Below are 22,927 nucleotides of genomic sequence, written 5' to 3' on the forward strand. Positions count from 1 at the left end.
TAGCGATTAAACAAGCTTGGGGGTGCGTTTTTGTTTCAAGTTTATTCATAGTTTGTAATTTGGGTCAAAGTTAGAAACCTCTTTAGGTTTGCTCTTAGTGCTATATATCTTAGCTTGACTTTAATTGCAAAGCACTTCTAGTTTTCTCTATGCCTTAAATTTGTGACGTATTCCTTGAGTCTTGTAATGTTAGTAGAATAGTTGAAGCCATAGACGGTGGAGGGAGTTGGTTCACAAGCATATGGAGAGGGTACTTATCATTGAGATGTCGAGTGTTCTAAACCTTATTTGGTCTATTTTTCTTCCGGCTCCTTCGAGGAGTCATGAGACATTACCGAATTTGAACTTTGTGTTGGGGACGCGGTAAGATTGGTTGAATGGACCAAAGTTGAGTACATTCGGGAAGGTTAGCTAGGCCTTGGCTAGTCATGACCGTGGTTGATCTTAGGCATATACCTCATGCTCGAGTTTTATTGCTTAAGGATTCTCATATCTATGCATGTGCTTTTCTTTGAGCAAATTGATCTTTGGGTTTGTTTTTGGGCAATGTGAATTGCTTGAGGACAAGCATTTGGCTAGCTTGGGGGGATTTGATAAGTGGTTTATTTGACCACTTATTGTGTAAATTTAAACCCGATTTTGCGTTCATTTCCCCTCTTTCTAACCCTATTTTGAATGAAAATGTTTTGTCTCGGCTTTCCCCCTCTTGGTTTGTGTTTGTCCATGTTTTGCAGGTTTATGGACTCAATTGGGCAGGCTTTCGGTGCATGAATCGTGTTTAAGACAAGAGGATTGAAGATTGGAGAGGGCGCTCCAGGGGAGCGGGCGTGCACCTCTCATGGAGCGGGCGCTCCTCGACTCTAGCTACATTCTGCTCAAGTTCAGGTGTTGTTAGGAGCGGGCGTGCATCATGTGAGGAGCGGGCGCTCCTCCTTGACTCTTTCAAATCTGATCCTTCATTGAAGCATTCTGGAGAGGGCGTGCAGCCGAAAGAAGCGGACGCTCCTCATTGTGGAGCGGGCGCTCCCTGCTGGGAATCCGTTTTCTTTTGACGGTTTTCCCTATGTGTTTCGGGGAGTATAAATACTTCCCCTTTAGCTCATTTAGAGGGAGAGTACAGTAGCCTAGTTTTCAGAAACCTATCTTAGTTTGAAACATTCCTTAGGATTAATTTAGCTTAGTTTTCATCAAATCAAATCATTGTATTAGTGAAATTCAAGAATTACTCTCAAAGTTTGGCAATTTGTATTCAACATTTGAAGCTTCAATTAGTAATTTCTCCAACCTTTTTCCACTTAATTTCAGATTTTATTTGGTATTTGCATGTTATTTAAATCTTCTTAGTTCTTGGTAATTTGTTATTGGATGATAGTTATTTCAATTGTTAACCACTTTTCCCCAATTATTGAAGTATTTAGAACCCTAATTCTTGATTGCATGTTGATAAACATGAGTTGTGAGTAGTCTTCTTGCTAGGGGTTGGGTGAAGCTCGACCTTTTGGGTTAACTATGCAAATGTGGGAGAAGCATTGATGTTTGTATTGCAATTAAATTGATTATATGAGATTGCTTGTTAGTTCCTCATGATAGGTTTAGCTACCCTTGACTTAGGAGCTTGATAGTATGATATGCCTAATTTGACATGGAAGTGTAAATTGAGTATGTCATTACTTATTGTAAGTTTGTTTTTGTTGTTGTTGTTGTTGTTGTTGTTGTTGTATTTGGTTCAAATTGACGACGGTGGCGACGGTGGTTGTGGGCAATCGATGCTTGCTCCGGATCTAACCCCAACCAGAAGTTGACGACGCTTCTTCGCCTTTTCAGGCGCAGACAATGTCTCGTCGGCCTCGATCTCCCTAATGTTCTTGATCAAATCACTCTTGAGTTTTAGCTATTGACAATTTTTGGTTTGAGTAGAGAGAGTGAGTGATTTGAGGAGAGAGAAAGAGCAGATGAGTGAGGAAGAAAAGAGATGCGGAAAGAGAGAGTGGCATGAGGAGAGAGAAAGAGAAGAGGAGTGAGGAAGAAATGCGGCTGGGGGAAGTGGGAACAGATCGAACATTTAACCCTAGAGAGTTATTTACTTGTAACGGGCTTTATATTTGTCCGTTACAATTAATAACTATCCGTAACGGACATTTATTTGCCCGTTACAATTATTAATTGTTCTTAACGGACATTTGTTTGCCCGTTACGAATAAGTTTTTTCGTAACGATCAAATATTTTGCCCGTTACAATTACTCTTTTTGTAACGGATTTTATCATGCCTGTTACAAATAGGGTGTTACAAATGACAATTTTTCCACTAGTGCTAATTTGACATGGAAGTGTAAATTGAGTATGTCATTACTTATTGTAATTTGATTATGTATCATCTATTGCTAAACTAATGAGGAATCTAAGTTTAGTAGTGTGAGTTGTTTTCTAATTGCATGAGGTTGATTTTACATATAGTCCTTGCTATATCTTGTCTATTTTACTCCCCGTATACCTAATTGCCTTGGTTGAGTGGATCCCATTCCCTAGTATCTTTAATTTATTGATTTAGAACCATAGTTTTTTTGTCTTCTTGACGAACCCCAATTCACCAATTGACTTCGAATTAGCTTAAGTGTAAAGATCTTTGGCAACCATATCCCGTTCCTTGTGGACCGAACTCTTACTTGTCATTATGCTTGGTTTGTAAGGTGTTTGATAATAAATGTGTTTGATTGAGTGTGGAATGTACGACCGTTCTAACCCCATCAATCATCGCTTTCGACGATGGGGCTTCAATTCTTTTCAGCGTCCGAGGTTGTGGAAGATTACTTTTCGATCGTCACATTTATCAGGTTCGATTTTGTTTCTCTCTCTTGATTTAGTTTCAAATTTTTGGGTTTGATTGTCGTGGATTTTTGCATATATGTTCCTTTTGTTTTCGATATGTTCAATGTGTATTCGAATTTTTTTGGTTGAATCTTTGTGGGTGTATTTCAACAAAATCGCTTCGTTTTTATTGGGGTTTATTTGATGGATTTGTTTTCGATTTTTTGGCTTTATTTGGTCGATTGGTTTTCGATTATTTTGGGGTTTATTTGATCGATTTGTTTTCGATTTTTTGACTTTATTTGGTCGATTGGCTTTCGATTGTTTTGGGGTTTATTTGATCGATTTGTTTTCGATTTTTTTGTCTTTATTTGTTCATTTGGTTTTCGATTATTTTAGGCATCATCCAATCTTCTTTTTTTAGTCAATCATAATTAGTAAAATATTTGATATCTTAGAAAAACAGGTCATTGGCTGCAAATTAGGGTATGAAACTTGGTATTCAAATACTTTAATGTTCCTGCTTCTTTATTTGATTGTCATTTTGAATAGAATTGTGCTAACCTAATCATCTAATGATTCCCATCCTTAAGTATGTAGACATTTGATTATTTATTTCCCATTAAAAGGTGCTTACACTGTTACACATGTTATGTAAAGTATTTGGCTTGTCAAATTTGGATATCTTTTCTGTTGATCTTTGGGTCAAAGTCTCTTATGAGATCCCTTGATTTTAGATATATATTTGATGCACAGAGTCTATTACTTGATTCTTTTTATATCTGGCTGGGTATGATCTAGCTCCCTTGTCTGACTGGTGTCCATTATGAATTGTTTGATTTACAAAAAGGTAAACCTTCACAAATTCCAGCAGTTGAAGTTGAGCCTCAAGGATGCTCTTTTAATCCAGAGGATGAGAGTCATAAGGTTATTAGTTATTACCCAATATCTCTTATTGTCTTGCGGTTTTAACCACATCAAACGTTTACTTAATTTTAATCGATGAGCATTTTAGGACTCCTTGGCACAAGCTGTTGCAGAAGAGATGGAGAAAATTTATAAAAAAGAGCTGGAGCCTGAGCCAATTCTTTTAACTGTTCCCGGAGAACCAGTCACTGAAGATGATGTAAGTTTTTATTCATTTTAGCTTGCCTTGTTTGAGCCTTGTGCCATTTGTAGTTGTCTTGTGAAGCAACAGAAGATCCTGACAATAGTAACATTTATCAGAAATATTTTCTGGAAGTGGACAATGAAGACGATGAGGAAATGGACGAGGAAAATCAAACTGAAGATGGGAATATCAAAGATGAAAAAAGGTAAATTTTGCATTACTTTTATAAGTAGAAGACTTGTACTCGCATATATGTGTGCCATAACTAAGAAATTATGTTGGACTCGGAGTTGGTACTTCTGAAATATTTGGCACAATATTTTGATTTTTGGTACAAAATATGATCTTTTTACTCCATATTTTTTGAAAGGTTTTTCTTTTTCTTTCACAAAAGTAATGTTACATACTTCTTTTTCGGTTTTTTTTTTTAAAATTAAACAAAGAAGCTATGCCCAAAATTACCTAAATATTTTAGACAAAATAAATATTTATAATTTGATAATTTATTGATTGTTTTGTGTTGCAGTTACTGAGGATGAAGTGGATCTTTTATATGACTTATTCAATAAACTCAGCAACTCTGTTGTCAAAGATGGTTTTATTCAAAAGGTATATAAATATCCTTGATGTACAAGTGATAATCTGTTTTATATGGTAGCAAATGAAGAGTTGTTATGTATTATATTATTGCTATATCAAGTTATTATTGTTTCTTTATTCTAATACAATTATCAATTATGATGATCAGGAAGAACTTCAACTTGCATTATTTAAGAATAGTATGAAGAGAAGCCTTTTTCTTGACAGAGTATGTGTTTCCTTTTTGTTGTTAGATGCTGATGTCCCATATTTCATGCAAGAATTTCCGATCTATAGTTGTTCACTTGTTCTTTTTCCTTCAGTTTACATAATACTGAAGTATTTTTTGCCTTACAAGATAAGTTGAGCAGTGTTTATTAAGTATGAACTCTTGAAGTTATATTACTTCAGAATTCATAAAACTGGACAACCTTTTAGCAATTTGAACTGTGGGAATATCATTGTATGATCTGATTCACTGATTGCTAGGTGTCACGTGTCGTTTTGGCAGTCAGACTGATATATATGGTGGATTTTATTACTATCTAGGGCCTTGCACATGCTGACAAATTACTAATTCACTACTGTTTTTGTTATATGCACTTCCCAGACTATTGTACTGACTTAAAATGTATCACAGCCTTTTGCCACAGCCTTACTTACTCGGTTAATTGCATAATTGCAAATTTTTGATCTCTTTGATGTCAACCACAATGGCTGCATTGAGTTTGGAGAGTTTGTTCGATCATTGAGTGTCTTTCACCCTAGAACTCCTGACAAAGATAAAATGAAGTGTAAGCGATACCATAACTTATATTTAAGCCCGAAGTTCCTAGATAGCTCAATAACTTGTTTTGCAGTAAATTTAAAGGGTTGTTTAGTGAACTAAGCTGGTTTTTGCAAAAAACTTTGGTTAAACCATTTCTTCTTTTGATTATGTCTACGTTGATTTCCACGCTCCTTAGTGTGGTCACTGCAAGCGTCTCTCTCCTGAGGTATCCCACTTCATTTTTTGGATTGAATTGAATGATTGTAAGTTTTCTAAATGATAAAGTTTTGATTTTGGGTTAAATTGAATGATTATAAGTTTATTAGCTGATAAAGTTTTGATTTTTTTATTATATTATATGCTTTTTGGGTGATAAAGTTTTGAACTTTTGATTTTTATGCTTCTTGGATTATAAACTACTTTTGATTATAATTGTTTTCTTGGATGATAAAGTTTTGATCTTTTTGATTTGGCTTTGCAACTATTCTGGGTTGTCTTTGGTCTTCCTTCTAATGTTGAGCCTTCACTACCGGGAGCGTGTGATAGGTTTGAGCCTTTTTCTGTTCTCTGCTTACCTCATTATAAGTTAAGTGTTCTACATTGGTAACTTTTGAGTTGCTACTTGTTGGTACATAATTGGCATGCTTTGTCACTTTAGAAAGAATAATTACCAGTGAATGTCAAAATGTAAACTGGTGATCTTGAAATTTATTTTTCTAAAGTAAAGGTCTTTATATTGGCTTCTAATCCATGGATGATGATGTTTAGGAATCTAGGGCATCCCTCCCTTTCTACACATACCCCTCCACCACCACCACCACCACCACCACCACCAGTCCACCACAATAAGATAAGTCTTGATAGTGTAACCATTTGAAGCGACTTTTCAAATATTGGTACAACTCTATTGGCATACACTAGAAATCAAAGTTTCTCTGATCAAAATGAAAAGTAGTGCCTGATCTTTTTCCGTGCTTACTATCTCTTTTTTGTTTACAACAGGCTTTGTCTTGCTTTCATGGGTAGAACATGGAGGCTGGTTCATTCATTGGGAACTCTTATCTTAAATGTCAGTCTGCATTATTTCATCTCATCATATTGCAGATGCTGCTGGTTGGCCAAAAGCTTATGAGTGTATATCTTGCAGTTATTTAGATACTATATTATGACTGCTGTTATGCTCTTAAACTAAGCTAAAATTTTGTAGAGTTGGTGGATTTGCACTTGCAAGTTAATGCCAAGTACATTAAGATTAAGACTTTGTTGTTGACCTTTGAACTATGCATCTATATGTTTTCCATTTCTATACAACTATACAAGTATATATGAAATATATATTTGTAATCTTTGAACTGTATTTTTATCCGAGACAAAGGTCCTGACCGTGGAACATGAATATGATTTTCAGTACTTGGTGGACTGCTGGTAGATGTATAAACACTATGAAGTGCTAAACTTCTTTATTGTGTACTTTGTCTCTGAAGAGCTTAGTAATTTTTTATTGAACAATTGAGGACAAAATTTATAATTTTTTTGTTGCTACTGGTTCAGGTTTTGTACTTCATTATCAGTCATTTTTTACTTGATCTCGGGTTTTTGCATATTTTATTGTTGTCCTGTTTTAATCATTTCAGGACGAGCTTAGGCAACTATGCTTATATGTTGTTTTGTTCCTTCCATTAAAGAGCATGGTGTACAGAGATAACAAGAAGAAAGTAGCCTTCAGGACCCATCCCCCCTCCCACACCCAAAAAAAGAGAAGTATAAAAAACACACTTTTGCACAACCCAGTCATAGCATCTACTTTTTTTATATTTTATGTATTTATTTATTTATTTTTATTTGGAGGTCCTAGATTATCCACCAATTGAAAGGTCCTCCGGTACTCCAAGAAAAGCAGTACATGAGGGGTATCAAGAACAAGTTTTTTTTGCAAGAACCAGCTTAGTTCACTAAACAGCCCTTTAAATGTATTGTATCAGTTTACAAACTCTAACAATTATAATTTCCAATAGAAGAACCACTCGAAAATTTTCTACTTTAAATAGTCTAACAAATATGTATACAATTCTTTTATATATTTTATATTTAATCCATTTTACATAACTTTAACCTCTAAGATTGCATTTCCTTATTACTAATCCTTATAATCACAATCATTTTAAAATAAAGCTCTTCGAAATTATTTAGGTACTCAATAAACCATATTATGTTCTGAAATAATATCTAAAACAATAGTATACTTTTTTTAAAATCATTAAATTCTAACAAATTCTAGATAACTTCACTTATATCAATTGTTTTTCCATACATATATCTCCATAGAAACTTTATCACTATTCCTTGTTAGTACTTACAAATTCTTGTATCCTTGCTATTACAACACCCGAATACAACCATGAATATTACAATCGAATTTTACTTATCTTACAAGTTTTATCACTACCCCTTCTAACAACTTATAAATTAAAACGCCTCTATAATCTTAACCTAAACAAAATTACAAAGACCTTTTGGAACAATTTCACGAATCATACTTATTTTGACGTTGCTCCAACGACTAGTATAAAAATAAAAAAAAAAAGATTCCCTGGTTCCCAACCAGGTGTCAGGTTTCAATTGGACCCCTAATTTTAATATCACATATTAATAATAAATAAAATGATATTCTTCCCATATTTAATCTCCCTTCCCCTATTCTTCTCACCTTCCACTCGCCCTCTTCCTCTCCCCCTCTTTCTCTGGTACGTCCCTTTTCTCTCTCCTCCGATTTCCCCTTCATTTTTAGGGTTTGTGCTTCATTCTTCTTTCTCATCGATTCGACTATTTTCTACAATTTCTTTAATAATTGTGTTTTTCAATTTGTCTCAGATCTTTGCTTTAATTTATTTTGCGAGATTCCGGTTTCGTAAATGTGTGAACATTTGACTTGTTAATTTTATTTTTAATTATTTGATTTTCTTTTTGGTGTTGTACTTTGGTTAATTTTTACGTTATTGCTGTTGATTATTGTCGATTATTAATTGGGAATGAAATTAATCTAATGATTTTATGTTTTGTTTATTAATTTTGTTTATCATGTTTTATCAGAAACCATTATTTGAATAATTGTCACATTGTTTGTTTATTAAAATTCAGATACAATAGAATTATCATGGATGATCGCTGAAAATGGGCAATTGAATAAATTATGGGGTGTTTTTTTTTCTTCTTGTTTTTAAATTTTTGTTCATGATTATTTGTTAAAGGTTGCTTTTTAAGCTTTGCATAATAAAGTACGAGTGGTTAATTTGTTTTTTTAATTAGTTGGGTGACATGTAGACTTTGACACCAAATTTCGGGTTTAATTAAATCATTTACCAAATGTTAGAGAAATTATTATTATAATTAAAATGGGTTGGTTTTGTAATATTTTATGTTCTTTTGATAAGGAAGGTTAATGTGAAACAAAGTAAATATTAATATTAGTTTAGGAATTTATGACAAAATCACAAGTCAATCGGTATATGAAAACATAATGTTGTATGATATTTTGGATGATTTGATTGATTGTTTTGTTAGTGATTAGATTTGGTATGAAATTTGCTGCAATAAGTTTAGAGATTTGCATTTGCTATTCCTATTAGCTTACAAGAAAAGTATGTCTCATGTGTTGTGCTTTTATGCTGCCAGATTTTTAATTTTGCTGTGAGCGGTAGAAATGGCGACTGAATCAAGGGAAGACAGTGTTTACATGGCTAAGTTGGCCGAGCAGGCTGAGCGGTATGAGGAAATGGTGGAGTTCATGGAGAAGGTTGCAAAGATGACAGATGCCGAGGAGCTTACTGTGGAAGAGAGGAACCTCTTGTCCGTGGCTTACAAGAATGTGATTGGTGCAAGGAGGGCTTCTTGGAGGATCATTTCTTCGATTGAGCAAAAGGAGGAAAGTAGAGGAAACGAAGATCATGTTACAACCATCAAGGAGTACAGGGGTAAGATTGAGACCGAGCTTAGCAAGATCTGTGATGGGATTTTGAACCTTCTTGAATCGCACCTCATCCCTTCGGCTTCCTCTGCCGAGTCTAAGGTATTCTACCAGAAGATGAAGGGTGACTATCACAGATACCTTGCTGAGTTCAAGACAGGAGCTGAGAGGAAGGAGGCTGCTGAGAACACCCTGTTGGCTTACAAGTCCGCTCAGGTTGGTTCTTCAATATATTTCCTATTCTCATTTGTTCTTTTGGATGGGATTTGCTGACTTATTTTATATGATTTTCCCCCCTATATCCAGGATATTGCTCTTGCTGAATTGCCTCCTACTCATCCAATTAGGCTCGGGCTTGCTCTTAACTTCTCCGTATTTTACTATGAGATTTTGAATTCTCCTGACCGTGCCTGCAATCTTGCCAAGCAGGTATTACATTGTATACTAGTTTTGTTTTGTTAGTATTAGTTTTTTCACTGATCATGTTGATGAATTTTATTGTCCATTTAAATCGTTAGTTCTTCACATGCTTTAAACACAATTATATGCTTGTAAAGCCTTGCTTTATATGACTATCTGATTATGAATGAACTTCTCCGTATTTTATATGACTATTTGGTTATGAATGAACTTAAGTTATTTCGTGTTAGAGAGAAACAAAAAAAGTTTTGTTGACATTGTGAAGAATTATTTGTTAAATATTCTGAACCTTTTAACTTATTGAGTGCATTGTAACCGTGTAAAGGTATTGAATTATGCTGTATCAAGCCCTAACATAATGATCTATGTTAAAAAGTTTACTAAATATCAGAAGTATTTTACTGTTTAAGCTTGGACTGGCCCTTATTTTGCTTGTTATGAGGAGGCTGGCTATGCTCTGGTGTAAAGTGTCCTGGTTTCTGACTCTACAATATTGTGTACTATATAGGCTTTTGACGAGGCTATCTCTGAGCTGGACACATTGGGTGAGGATTCATACAAGGACAGCACATTGATCATGCAGCTGCTGCGAGACAATTTGACCCTTTGGACTTCAGACAATGCGGTATTTATCTGTTCCTAAGGAGTCTATTTATGCCTTTTGTAGCCTACTGTGAAGTTAACTTAAATCTGATTTATTCTCGCCCAATGTGCTGCTGGATTCTCTTTTTGGGCTCTTTTTATGGTTTGTTCTATCATTGATTTCATTAAAGATAGAATTATTATCCCTTTGTTTAAGATAGGTTAACATGTAATAAATATGAAAATTAGAATTGGTTGCTTCTGCTGCAAGGATGAGATGTTTAGTGAGACTTAATATTCAGTAGATTGGCCGAGAGTAGTCAAAATAGGCTATTGTCTGAAGCTATAAGGGATTATACACCTGCTACAAGCTGCCAATTGGTTTCTGATTTTGTGGTTACACATGCAAATAACCCTATTCATTGTCTAAGGCTTTGAGTATCTTAACTACCTTATCTTGAGCATTTTGAACGTCTTTAGGAATTTTCACATCTGGCAGCATACATTTCTTTATATACTATCTTCTTAGTTTAAATTAGTCAGTAATGGAATGCTAACTAGACAAGTATGGGATGACATGTAGGACTTTTCTTACGGGAAATGATGTCTTACTATTTTCTAGGGCACCCTTCCACCATTTTATTTGTCATAAGTATGTAATAGAAGCTTGCATCATCATGAACAAAACTACAGAAGTGTGATCGCCTAAGAAATTTGATCATTATTTTGGGGGGGTTAGTAGTTGTATTTTTATCTTTGCTAATGCCCGATGTTTATGAATACCCTCTCTGTATCATTTCAGAACATGTATCATGTTTGCTTGAGAAGCCTTTGTACTTGTTTGCAGGCAACCTTTTTCACCTCTTGTTTTGGCTGTCTTTGAAGTTTATTGCTGTTTTTATTATTACATACTCGTATTATCATCATCTTAAGCTTTAATTGTGACCCCTACACCTCTGTTTAACTGACCATGCCCAAATCTATTTATTTATTCAGGAGGAAGGCGGTGACGAGATTAAGGAAACCGCTGGAAAATCAGGCGAACAGTGATAAGTTGGAGAATTTTGCTATGTATTTTTGGCATGAGACTCCAGTATAGTAGTTGTTATTTGGATCGTAGTAGCTAGGTTAATATATTAGAATCACATGGTTTTTAGTTCTGGGTATTATCGTACTCGTATTTAGTATTCTCTTTTTCATCTTAGACACTTCAAAACACAGCATTGTGCTATGTTTATTTTATGTTCAATGTGTGAGATGTAGTTGCATATTTAATCTTTGCTTGGCGAGGGAGTATTGATTTTTGTCATCCTCAAGGTTTGGTGTACTCTCTGATTGTTTTGTGACTTTCGTCAATGTTTAATAATTATATGTTTTTTAATAAATTGCTTTTGTTTCAAGCTGAATTAAATCATTCCACATTGCAACCAAACACACATACGAAATCATTTTTTTTTTTTTTTGTATGTACAATCGATTGTACATTGTGCATGATACAATCAAGGCTATATGTAAAGATCCTCGAGAGAAGAATTAAGTTTTCTTTTTCCGATGCGCATTTTTTTGCTTTTTCTTCGGGTTCTTTTCAATGGTGTGGTTGGGTTTAGCTTTATGTTCTTGTGATAACATTTAGTATAAGGTGGTTGCTGACTTGATGTCCACTACCAATTTCTTTTTAGGAGTAGATGGATTGGGGCATCTGGCAGCATCGTCCATGTTTGAGCCATTGATAGGATATGTCATATGTGGTATGTCCACTACACAAATTATGTTCTTAATTGAGCCATCGACTGCTCATACAAATTATGTTTGGTTCGACAGGAAATTTTGTGCTTTGAATCAAATTATAGCAAACTTCAAGTCTTTCAATCAATGACTTGTTAGATTATACACTTGTTGATACAAATGACTAGGTATGAAAGACATCATTAAAACTTTTGATAACATTTAGGAGTATTCCGTACTATTGCGCAGAGACATTAAATGACTTCAAGTCTCAATGTTAGTTCATCTAATTAGCATGTTTAGTCATCATTTGAATGTGCCTTAAATTTCGTTCCCTAAGATGATATTTTTCTCTATACATAATTATATGAAAATTTTGAATTCTTTTAGTTTCTTAGTTTCGGTTTCATATAATCTTTAGCCGTTCACGCAATATATTTTAATTTTAGAGTTTTGTTTTTTTTTTTTTTTGTTTGACGGGAAGCAAATTTATTAAGCAATAATGCATAATGTAATTTTAAAGTTGATTTTGGTTAAATTCAGCTAGTTGTGGATAAAGATTTGAAATTTGCTTCAACAGCGCATAAAACTCTGTAACAACTTTAGGTGATGTATCAACTTCCCATGAAAGTCCAACTTTTCTAATTTCATTAATTTCATGCCAACCGAAATGACAAATACGCAATTCAATTTCTCTATGTCCAATTACTAAATGGTGCACTCAACTCATGTACCGAGAGCTGATACACATACAATCATTGTATGTGGTCCCTACATACAATACCATTAGAGATTTGACACATCATAAAAAAGGGAAGAAAACTATGAGTCAAATATAAATTGAATTCTAATGGAGCTTGGACCCATAATTTTAACTAATAAAAACATGACAAATAGTGGTTGTATGTAGGGACCACATACAATAATTGAATAAAAAATTATGTATGGAGTACTACTAGATTGCAATTTCATAAACAAATTTTTTGAATTAATTAGCAATTTATATGAATAAATACTATCTACAAGACTACAAAGTATTATCTCACAACTTATTCTTCTAAAATATTTTGTTTCCTTTTATTCAACATAATGCTTTTTCAAAGCACATTTGAATGTAAATTTGATTAAATAAATGTATCTTTTGTTACTATGCATACAACATTACTACATCCATTGTTTTAGTTGACACATTTTATTTATTATACTTATTTATTATACCTGCCAACACATAAATTGAACGATTAATATTTTCAATCAACTAACATTGTAAATTTATATTCCATATAAAATAGATAAGAACTATAAATAAAATTTGCATTCAAACCATTCAACTAAATTCCACCTAACTATATATTGTTTCGGATGAAAACAATGGGACCTTGCCGAAGGTCCGAAGAAGTGGACGAAGACTGATCCGGTCCAATGGATGCTGGGCCGAAGGTTTCCTGCACAGCCAACACACGTAAACTGGCCTCGGGGGTGGATCCGAGGAAGACCCCTCCGATGCCGAAGTCAAACAGTGTATTTAGAGAGGAAGCTATGCAAGAGATTTAATGCTTGAGGCTTTTGTGTATATGTCATAAATGAATGAATTGAGGGCTTATATACCTTTGCATATGAGGAGAGGAGAGTAATTGAGCCCTTAAATAGTCATGGGCTGACCATAGCAATTCGGACCAAAGGACTCCTGGCTGACTTGGCTTGATTGGAGGCTCGGGCCTTGACCTTGGAATATTGGATCATTTAATGACCAGACCCAATGAAATAATTGGACCCAAATAAATGACTAGACCCAATTAGATAAATTGGACCCAAACATATATTATCGTAAGTTCGTAGCTATAAATTACAAAAGTTTAAAAACGGAGCAACTATGTTCTTTCGAATGTACAATGACTTACTGAGTTAGGGCCTATTCCCTTTAGTTCACTTCAGCTCAGTTCACTAAATTATAACCGGCCCTTAGCGTCGCAGCGGAGCATGCTTCACCCGTGTGCATAATCTAAATACCAAGCAGGGCAAGTACAGAGGCTTAAGCTTCAATCAAACAACCTCACTACTCAATTACTCGTTTCATACCTTCTTCACATAAAAACCCCGTTACTCTCGCCGTTCTATACATTTTTCTCTCTTCAACTCTTCAACTCTATGCCTTCAGACACCGCCGTCATCGCTTGGTCTCTTTACTTCTTCTTCCCTTATTTCTTCTGTATATTTAACTATTTTATTTTCTGGGTTAGTTTACTAATAGTTAATTAATTGAATGCTAATGAAGTTGCTTGTTAATGGTGGCAGGGGTTCAGGAGAAGATGGACAATTAGGTATAGGCAACAATGAAGATAAAGAATGGGTCTGCCAAGTTAAAGCTCTTCAAAATTACAGTGTTTCCTCTGTTGTTGCTGGTAGTCGCAACTCTCTCGCTCTTTGTGAAGATGGCAAGGTTAATTTTTGATTTTTAGAATTTTTTCGGACTAAAGATTAGATATTTTCATCTGGGTTGTGCTAAATTTTTAATTTTTTGTTTGAAGCTGTTCTTAATTTTGGTGGGTTTTGCTGAAAATTTCATTTTGTGCTGCAAATTCAAATTCAATAGTTGGGAGTAATTTAATCAGCTGAATTGATTGGAATTTGTTGATGTTTTTGATAGTTGTTTACATGGGGATGGAATCAAAGAGGGACTTTAGGGCAACCACCTGAGACTAAGGCTGAGAATGTGCCTACTCAGGTTAAAGCTCTTGCCAATGTAAAAATTGTACAGGTGAAGTCTATAAATTTGCTTTAAATTTTTTTGTGGGTTGTTTTGGTATATTCTGTTTGTGTTAGTGGAAGTAATGTGGATGGATTGTGTTTGATTTCAGGCGGCCATTGGCGGGTGGCATTGCTTGGCTGTTGATGATCAAGGCCGTGCTTATGCTTGGGGTACATGTTTTTATTACAGTTCTTGTTCTTAATTTGGTTTCTTACCTAAGGTTTTTATAGTTGAGGATCAAGCTATTCTATCCAATAAGACTATAAGAAAAGAAATTTCTTTAATCTTTAATTGTTACATAGCAATCTTGTAAGTGAGTAGTTAGTTAGCTCATGTATGTGTACCATTTAGCTGTTCTTTGATATCATTACAAAAACCATTGTTGAAATGGGAATAAGGTAATCCAGAGGCTCAAATGGGAATTTTTAAAATCTGTAAACGAAATTGTTTGCTATCGCAAAGCAAAATCATCTATATGTCTGAGCGACTGAGCTTAAATGTATGGGTTTGATGTAGGTGGTAATGAGTATGGGCAATGTGGTGAAGATCCCGAGAAGGATGAAACTGGCAGGCTTTTGCGAAGGGATATTGTAATTCCTCAACGTTGTGCACCTAAGCTTAAAGTTCGCCAGGTTGGATACTAGAAATTTGCTAGGCTCTTAATTTCTTGCTGCTTTCGGTTGTGTTAGATATTCATGATCATGTTCTTGATGATGTTTTTGACTAGGATGGTTGTTGGATTCTTGGATTTTTTTTTCTTAGTTGTGTACCTGTATAGATATTGTGCAATGAAAATGCTACCCGTTTAACTCCCAACTTTGAGGGGTGTATGAGATCTGCTAGAAAGAACTAATCTTCAAATTCTAAGTTTGAGGGGTGACTAAAAAATCTGCTTCACAGCTTGTGCCTTTATGTTGGACCTAGTAATTTTATTTACCGTTCAATTCTTTTAGGTGGCTGCTGGAGGGACACATTCAGTGGTCCTTACACGTGAAGGACATGTATGGACTTGGGGTCAGCCATGGCCACCTGGAGATATGTAGGTTCCTCTCAATTCCTACTGCTGCATATATTAATCTTTAGTTTTGTTTTGTAGGATAAAAGATGCCAGTCTCCCTTTGTTATGCTAGACAAATTGTTCATGCTTAAGTGTTGTGTTATCTTTTGTTTCATTTTCTTATCCTGGTGTCTTGTCTTCCATTTCCATCAGAAAGCAAATTTTTGTTCCAGTTCGAGTACAAGGACCTGAAAAAGTGCGATTGATTGCAGTGGGAGCATTTCATAACTTGGCTCTTGAAGAAGATGGGACGTTGTGGGCATGGGGTAATAATGAGTATGGGCAGCTTGGAACTGGAGATACTCAACCTAGATCACAGCCTATTCGTGTACAGGGGCTTTCTGGTCTTACACTGGTACATGGTTTCTTATAGTCCATACTCCATACTGCTTTATCATTTTTTTTTGGGTGTTTCTATGAATTCTATCCTGTGTTTGGAATTCTCTCCCTAGTCATCGGTATAACTGCAATTGAGTAGTATTTCTGATAGTTAGAGATGTAGATTTTCTGGATTGTACCTGACCATCTTCTTCGCTAAATGATGGTTCTTATTTATGACATTCATATCTTTATTATTTCTCTTAAAACATTGCTTCAGATTTATCGTTATGTCATATATGATGCTTAGATGGATTGCTGCTTTTGTTTAAGAAGGAACTTGTACATTGAGCCTAACTTTTGTTGTCTGTGAGGGACTAGGTTGATATTGCTGCTGGTGGGTGGCATTCTACTGCTCTGACGAGTGCAGGAGAGGTATGCACTTTCATCTACAAGAAACTTATTCATCCTGGCAAATGTTTAATTAACTCATAATGATTGATATTGTCATGTTCTCTCTGCCATGATGGCTTGTGACTCTTACTGCTGCTTATTCCTTAACTCTTGTCACTACCATGCCCCTAGCACATAAATCATGCTACTTTATCAAGGTGCATGCGTTCCTAGATTGTGATGTTTTATGTTCCGTATTTTATATGCCTTGTAGTGCAGCTATGAAAACACAGGGAAATATGATGCTTCTCGCACTTTCTGTACATTACTTTGCTGGACATAAATTTTCCTTTAATCTTTTTGGTTGCTAAGCACATTCCTCATTGAATGCTACTTGAAGGTGTATGGTTGGGGTAGAGGAGAGCATGGACGGCTTGGATTTGGAGATGACAAGAGCAGTAAAATGTTGCCACAGAAGGTGCAGCTTTTAGCCAATGAAGATATAGTTCAGGTATGATATTTGAAGCTTCAAAGCAATCTCCCTTGTGACGTTTTCTTAGGATAATTCAGCAAGAACCACTTTCTTTAGGAGAGTTTGATTGCTTAGAATGTAATAGATCCTTATCTTCCTCATAAATGGTTTTAATACTTTTGTTCGTACTACCTTAGGCCTTTGCTCGCCCTTTTTAATTTTTTTTTTCATTTGTAATTTGTCTTCCCAATAGCTTCTATAAAGATATCAATCAAATGCTTGTGTTTCTCCAGATTTTAAGCTCTTTTTAGTGTGCATGCTCCATTATGTCTTTGGCATGAATCGCTGATTGTAAAACATTAAAAGCTCAAGATATCTAATACTTTTATGGATTATATTATGCTTATGAGCTTGGTTTTTGAGCTCAAACCTCATGTGAGTGTGATAGACTAGTACTTCTAATGTAATCGAAAGACAATAATTAAGGGGAGATTGACTATTTGATTGACGAATTCATGTAACAGGGGATACAATAGCAACTTTAGGTTGCAAATCTCTCTAGCAACTTGAGGTTGCAACTCTCAATGTTTCTTTGCTAATTTTCTGGATGATCCTTCCCTAACACTATCCATGCTTCTTATACTAAGATGGTCAACATGACCTTAAGGTTTACATGTGAAACTTAGCTAATTTGGAAAAACATATATAAACAACATAAACTAAAGTTGCTTTCTTTCCATCCCTGCTTCTTAATTAATTTGTCATCTTCTTCATTGGAGTTGTCAAGGCATGGGATTGTTCTCTGTGGCAGCCCTTAGTTGCCCTTGATTGACTTTCCCCCTTCTTGCATAGACCTTCATAGGAGGTTGACCCGCATTGAGACTTGGACTACTTGGATCCGTGACAGTGAACTTGTGGGATATCCTAATCCTAAGAGTTAAATTGTTAAAGATTTGTACACTATGATGATGTCTGGGCGCTTGTACATGTAGTACAATATAGATACTCAGTAGAACAGTAGTGTGCTGAGAAATTAGTTCAAAGTTTTTTTTTATTTTAATTTTTTTATTTTCATGGGAATGCTGTTGCTGCTTTTATATGATTGATTAAGAATTTGTTATCGTGAAATCATCGAATCAATTTTATTTGACCCTATTGAGAGTGACGTTGACTTTTGATCATCAGGTATCTTGTGGAGGAACGCATTCAGTTACAATGACACGAGACGGACGAATATTTACTGTAAGCACCCTTCGCTCCTCTCCTTTCAGTGACTACTGGCCACAGGACAGGCTTGGTTTTTTGGTGATATGATTGAAAATTTCAACAGTGCTGTATGTTTACTCAATATTAATGCATCACACATTATGTGTATCCCAGTTTCATTTATTCGTCTGTTCGTCTGAAATACATCAAAATTATACTACTCCAGTATTCAAATCATTTTAAGTGATTACCTTAATATTGCACTGATATGGATTTTATGCCAGTTTACAGTGTGTCAGAGTTCAGTATTTAATTTCCTCAGTTTTTGTTGTCAGCTGTTTCTTCTTTTTCTGTTTGCAGTTCGGGCGAGGTGACCATGGCCGTTTAGGATACGGACGGAAGGTCACAACCGGTCATCCGATGGAAGTACCAATAAATCTCCCACCTCCAAGAAATGATGGTGAGGAGGAGAAAGCTGAAGCGCGTTGGCGGGCTAACCTTATAGCTTGTGGTGGTCGACATACTTTGGCTATTGTTTAATGGCAAGCTGATGATGATGAATTGTAAGCTATATATGAAACCAATATTCTTATCACGGACCTTTTATTGCCAATTATAATAATCTAAAACTCCATGAATTATAATCAGTGGTTTTGTTCTCGGCTTCTCGCTGCCCTGACCTCTGTTTATGTTTGGTTGAAGGAGATGAAACAGTTATGTATTTAAACACGAATGATATACGATGAAACATTGTTTTTATTCATAAATCTTTGCTATGATATGACAATTTACACATTGATATGAAGGCGTAAAACACTCAAATTCTCGAAATATAGGACATCCATATGAACATGTATGTAATAATCTTGAACATGTATTTTTCACATATGAACATGTATGTAATAATCTTGAAATGTTCTATATGTGTTGAGCTTATCGGGTCATGCCGCCCGGCATCGGTGGAGGAACCACCCTCCCCTGGTTTTGCCTCTCCATGTTACCATGCCATCCTATAGACACATAACAAAACAACATAAATACAAATTCCATTAATTACAAATTTCAAATGACACGATCAGTTGTTAAGATTATTTGTGGACGGAAGGAGTACTTATAAATAAGGTATTGATAACGTACCAAGGGAAACATCGTAGCCACAGTGTTCAAGCTCGCGGTACTCTTGGCATAATGCACAAGACTCACACCAGAAATGAGTACAACAATCTGCACAGCAGTTCTCTGGTATCCCATATTGCTTCTTCATCTTTGATCGATATGAACATGAATATATCCATTGACATCCCGCAACTACCATGATTAATGAATATAACGCTCCACTTACCCCACATGCTGCATCCCACAATTTATACAAATTCATTAATTCCATCATATCGACTTTTTTTATGAGACAATTACCGTCAAAATAAGAATGAGACGAAAGGAGTAACATTTTGTAGTGCTACTTACATGATGAGCCTTTGTCAACAATCTCTGCTATACGTCCAAAGGTGATGCAGGGGCACCAGCATGTCAAACAACCTGCATTATTTTGAAATTTATCAATTATTACCATGCAGGACAATTAAAAATTCAATAAGATTTTAAGGTTTTTTTTTTTTTTTTAAAGTCCTAAAACCCTAACCCTAACTTTCAATTTCCGGCAGTAGGAGGCTAGAGCAGAGAGAGAGAAAAGGAACAACAGCGGAGGCTACGGCTCCGGTGAAGGGAGATGGCGGATCGTTGATTTCCGGCGATTGGAGGTTATTTAAGGTGTTTTTTCGAGGGGGAGGGGTTACGAGTGGTTTTACGGGGAAAGGGGAGGGTCATCGAGGCTGTGCAGTCACCGAGGGAGGGAAAGGGGGTCTGAGAGGCGTCCGACGTTCGAGGGGACGGGGGTAGGGCTGGCCGTGGGTTGCAGCGGCTGGTTATGGGTGGTTGAATTGGTGATTTTGGTTTTATTTTTTCTTTTTAATTTTTTTTAATTTTTTTGGGATAACGGAACTTTATTAACGGACACTTAACGACAATTGACAATGAACGATAATGAAAACGAATTTAACAAAATCTAACAACAATTGACAATTAATATAAGTCATACGGCATCTACAATTGACAATGAACGATAATGAAAACGAATTTAACAAAATCTAACAAGAATTAATCGGGGAAGGGCTAAGAACCCAAATACATAAATATAACAATTCGGCATATTCTCGATTCGTTGTCTCATACAACTTTTTAAGTGGATCCGTCGTCGCTTCGTAATTTTGTGAGAAAGTAAATTCTTGTGCTGATTCCGTAACCCGAATCTGAGCCACAATCAATAGTAACTCCGCAAAACCGGAGACCAGATTAAGCTCAAATAAAACCTTGTCTTTCGAAGGAAATCGAAAAAACCTTGTCTTTCGAAGGAGATAAACCCATTATTTCAAGGGAGACATTATTGTAACTTAAAACAAAAAGCTTAAAAAGAAAAGGGAAATTCTACATTATAACCCGCTACTTTTTGAAATTCTACGCTGTGCCCCGACTTTTTGAAACTTCTACAATGTAACCCCAAGGTATAGTAAGTAACTCTATTGTACCCTTGATGCTAAATCACCTTTAATATAGTTCCGTTAGACATAAAAAATTTATTTAATTAAATAAATAAATAAATGAAATATAAAAAAAAAAATCAAAACACCAAAACCACCCCATGGTCAGCCCGTTGCCACCGCCGTCCCACCACCCTTCCCCCGGAGCGTCGGCCGCCTAGATTTCTTCCCCTCCCCCCACGTTCGTGTTGCCCCGACCACCTCCCCTTTCCCCTTTGAATCACCCACCACGAAGTTTAACAAAATCTCTCAAATTCCAACCCCCAAATCCCAAACCCTAACCCTAACTTTCAATTTCCGGCAGTAGGAGGCTAGAGCAGAGAGAGAGAAAAGGAACAACAGCGGAGGCTACGGCTCCGGTGAAGGGAGATGGCGGATCGTTGATTTCCGGCGATTGGAGGTTATTTAAGGTGTTTTTTCGAGGGGGAGGGGTTACGAGTGGTTTTACGGGGAAAGGGGAGGGTCATCGAGGCTGTGCAGTCACCGAGGGAGGGAAAGGGGGTCTGAGAGGCGTCCGACGTTCGAGGGGACGGGGGTAGGGCTGGCCGTGGGTTGCAGCGGCTGGTTATGGGTGGTTGAATTGGTGATTTTGGTTTTATTTTTTCTTTTTAATTTTTTTTAATTTTTTTGGGATAACGGGACTTTATTAACGGACACTTAACGACAAGGGTACAACAGAGTTACCAATAAGACCTTAGGGTTACAGTGTAGAAGTTTCAAAAACCAGGGGCACAACGTAGAATTTCAAAAAGTAGCGGGTTATAACGTAGAATTTCCCAAAAGAAAATAAAGATTGAGGCTTTCCACCGGTAAAATTCGATGGAAGCCCCTTTAAAATTGATAATGGAGACTAGGTTTAGGAGAGAGAAGAGAGAAAAGGAGGATTGTATTTTTTTATTTTTTTTAATTTATTATTATTATTATTATTATTATTATTATTATAATTATTATTATTATTATTAAGATGGACTTACATAGAGGAATATCAGATAAACAATCACAAAGACCAGTAGAGAACTCTCCAACAGCACCACCATTAGTTGGAGGAGCACTCGGCTCGGCCACCGGAAATCCCATTGCAGGATATTGTTGCTGCTTCATGATTCAACACTTAAAAATGTATATGTGCAAGAAACAAATCTTAAGAGTGGAGTATAGAGAGTTAATTGTAATATTGGATGATGAACAAAAAAGATTAGGATTATGAGAGTATATATAGTAAGTGCCGAAGTGGTGGGTACTTTAAATTTATGAGAGATGAAAAGTGAGTGGTGGCTGATTAATTAGGATAGAAAATTCAAGGAACAAGGTATGGCAAGTGTATTAAGAGGGTCCCCTTGGCCCTTACTATGTGTAGTCGATATTAGCAGCTTGATTAACACGTTAGAATTTGGATAGGAAATTGAATTGGTAAGATTTTTCTTAGTCGTTGTTGGTCAACTAAGTATTAATTCATAAACAAACAAGAAAAGTTTGTTTTTGTAATATAGGAGCTTAAATTAAGGTTAAGATGTATATGAAGCCTTTTTTATTTTTGTTTTTGTTTCATTTTGTGTGTATTTTGTTATAATTGAGGTCATATATTAAAAATTTAAAAGTTAAAACTAATGATATAGACATAATTTATAATCAAGTTTTAAGTACTACAAGTATATCATTAAGTTATACGACGTATTATAACCGTATTCCTAAAACTATTTGAACATCTTAAAATGCTCGTAATCTATGTAATTGTATCATTTTGTGACGAGGAATTGGTCAATTAAGTATATATAAGTATTTTAAGTAATAAGTATTTAAGTCAACGAACATTACTTATCTTGTAAGAAGTATTAAGATTGTTATGGAGGAAAAGGAAGGGTACAGTGATTGTGCCAAATTAATCAAAGTCAACAATAAAAAGCTTTGGTCTTGCTAAAGCCGCCAAGCCTATTTAAAGTGGAGATGGTCCATACTCCATATGCACATGGTCCTCTCCTAGTTGATAAATTCGTGAATTGAATTATATTTAGGAAAATTTGTGAGGAACTACAAGCTTAATAGGGGTATTTGGAAATAATTACCCACTAAAAAATTTTAGTAAAAACTACCCTCTAAATTAAAAAAGTTAAAGTAGCACTACCCATTTGCATTTTTCGGCGAGAATGTCCGGTGCATGGGCCCACTTTTTCAGTTTTTC

At 35.5% G+C, this 22,927-nt stretch overlaps 4 protein-coding genes across 14 annotated transcripts; 3 read left to right on the top strand and 1 right to left on the bottom strand.

Moving 5' to 3' along the window:
* The first annotated feature begins 2,737 nt into the window (after nucleotides 1-2,737).
* Nucleotides 2,738-7,838, top strand: LOC110724826 (calcineurin B-like protein 7). Of its 10 annotated transcripts, none has more exons than XM_021904303.1 (6): nucleotides 2,763-3,733; nucleotides 3,822-3,932; nucleotides 4,050-4,122; nucleotides 4,444-4,526; nucleotides 4,666-4,725; nucleotides 6,900-7,838. In XM_021904303.1, the coding sequence occupies exons 2-6, from the start codon at nucleotides 3,852-3,854 to the stop codon at nucleotides 7,134-7,136; spliced, it is 534 nt and encodes a 177-aa protein (XP_021759995.1). In that variant the 5' UTR covers nucleotides 2,763-3,733; nucleotides 3,822-3,851; the 3' UTR covers nucleotides 7,137-7,838. The 10 variants fall into 10 exon arrangements, 5 of the variants coding, with proteins under 5 accessions (XP_021759997.1, XP_021759995.1, XP_021759999.1 ...); XM_021904306.1 differs by lacking the exon at nucleotides 6,900-7,838 and adding an exon at nucleotides 6,268-6,781 and having other exon boundaries at nucleotides 2,777-3,733; XR_002512070.1 differs by lacking the exon at nucleotides 6,900-7,838 and adding an exon at nucleotides 6,034-6,781 and having other exon boundaries at nucleotides 3,205-3,733; nucleotides 4,666-5,811.
* A 109-nt stretch (nucleotides 7,839-7,947) lies between these two features.
* Nucleotides 7,948-11,616, top strand: LOC110724825 (14-3-3-like protein). Of its 2 annotated transcripts, none has more exons than XM_021904301.1 (5): nucleotides 7,948-8,009; nucleotides 8,938-9,445; nucleotides 9,536-9,658; nucleotides 10,158-10,274; nucleotides 11,228-11,616. In XM_021904301.1, the coding sequence occupies exons 2-5, from the start codon at nucleotides 8,966-8,968 to the stop codon at nucleotides 11,279-11,281; spliced, it is 774 nt and encodes a 257-aa protein (XP_021759993.1). In that variant the 5' UTR covers nucleotides 7,948-8,009; nucleotides 8,938-8,965; the 3' UTR covers nucleotides 11,282-11,616. The 2 variants fall into 2 exon arrangements, with proteins under 2 accessions (XP_021759993.1, XP_021759994.1); XM_021904302.1 differs by lacking the exon at nucleotides 7,948-8,009 and adding an exon at nucleotides 8,036-8,054.
* Nucleotides 11,617-13,972: 2,356 nt separating this feature from the next.
* Nucleotides 13,973-18,918, top strand: LOC110724829 (ultraviolet-B receptor UVR8-like). Its single transcript, XM_021904308.1, has 11 exons — nucleotides 13,973-14,133; nucleotides 14,252-14,396; nucleotides 14,604-14,714; nucleotides 14,815-14,875; nucleotides 15,222-15,337; nucleotides 15,659-15,744; nucleotides 15,916-16,117; nucleotides 16,462-16,515; nucleotides 16,874-16,984; nucleotides 18,131-18,187; nucleotides 18,512-18,918. The coding sequence occupies exons 1-11, from the start codon at nucleotides 14,105-14,107 to the stop codon at nucleotides 18,689-18,691; spliced, it is 1,152 nt and encodes a 383-aa protein (XP_021760000.1). The 5' UTR covers nucleotides 13,973-14,104; the 3' UTR covers nucleotides 18,692-18,918.
* On the bottom strand, nucleotides 18,890-21,988 carry LOC110724830 (protein PLANT CADMIUM RESISTANCE 2-like). The gene is made up of 4 exons (XM_021904309.1): nucleotides 21,723-21,988; nucleotides 19,619-19,690; nucleotides 19,289-19,501; nucleotides 18,890-19,161 (listed from the first exon to the last, which is right to left on the bottom strand). The coding sequence occupies exons 1-4, from the start codon at nucleotides 21,847-21,849 to the stop codon at nucleotides 19,085-19,087; spliced, it is 489 nt and encodes a 162-aa protein (XP_021760001.1). The 5' UTR covers nucleotides 21,850-21,988; the 3' UTR covers nucleotides 18,890-19,084.
* Nucleotides 21,989-22,927: the final 939 nt, after the last annotated feature.

This window comes from Chenopodium quinoa, unplaced genomic scaffold (assembly GCF_001683475.1).
Source record: "Chenopodium quinoa cultivar QQ74 unplaced genomic scaffold, ASM168347v1, whole genome shotgun sequence".
In the NCBI taxonomy this organism is placed as follows: domain Eukaryota; kingdom Viridiplantae; phylum Streptophyta; class Magnoliopsida; order Caryophyllales; family Amaranthaceae; genus Chenopodium; species Chenopodium quinoa.

What these genes read in the sequence shown, in the direction of transcription:
- LOC110724826 (XM_021904303.1), top strand. Translation starts at nt 3,852, where the DNA reads ATGGAGAAAATTTATAAAAAAGAGCTGGAGCCTGAGCCAATTCTTTTA. An exon ending in AATATCAAAGATGAAAAAAG is followed by an intron (nt 4,123 to 4,443) that starts GTAAATTTTGCA and finishes TTTGTGTTGCAG; the next exon opens with TTACTGAGGATGAAGTGGAT. An exon ending in GAAGCCTTTTTCTTGACAGA is followed by an intron (nt 4,726 to 6,899) that starts GTATGTGTTTCC and finishes TAATCATTTCAG; the next exon opens with GACGAGCTTAGGCAACTATG.
- LOC110724825 (XM_021904301.1), top strand. Translation starts at nt 8,966, where the DNA reads ATGGCGACTGAATCAAGGGAAGACAGTGTTTACATGGCTAAGTTGGCC. An exon ending in TGGCTTACAAGTCCGCTCAG is followed by an intron (nt 9,446 to 9,535) that starts GTTGGTTCTTCA and finishes CCCTATATCCAG; the next exon opens with GATATTGCTCTTGCTGAATT. An exon ending in CCTGCAATCTTGCCAAGCAG is followed by an intron (nt 9,659 to 10,157) that starts GTATTACATTGT and finishes TGTACTATATAG; the next exon opens with GCTTTTGACGAGGCTATCTC.
- LOC110724829 (XM_021904308.1), top strand. Translation starts at nt 14,105, where the DNA reads ATGCCTTCAGACACCGCCGTCATCGCTTG. An exon ending in CTAAGCTTAAAGTTCGCCAG is followed by an intron (nt 15,338 to 15,658) that starts GTTGGATACTAG and finishes CAATTCTTTTAG; the next exon opens with GTGGCTGCTGGAGGGACACA. An exon ending in GGCTTTCTGGTCTTACACTG is followed by an intron (nt 16,118 to 16,461) that starts GTACATGGTTTC and finishes GTGAGGGACTAG; the next exon opens with GTTGATATTGCTGCTGGTGG.
- LOC110724830 (XM_021904309.1), bottom strand. Translation starts at nt 21,849, where the DNA reads ATGAAGCAGCAACAATATCCTGCAATGGGATTTCCGGTGGCCGAGCCG. An exon ending in TTTATCTGATATTCCTCTAT is followed by an intron (nt 19,691 to 21,722) that starts GTAAGTCCATCT and finishes AAAATAATGCAG; the next exon opens with GTTGTTTGACATGCTGGTGC. An exon ending in TGGCTACGATGTTTCCCTTG is followed by an intron (nt 19,162 to 19,288) that starts GTACGTTATCAA and finishes ATGTGTCTATAG; the next exon opens with GATGGCATGGTAACATGGAG.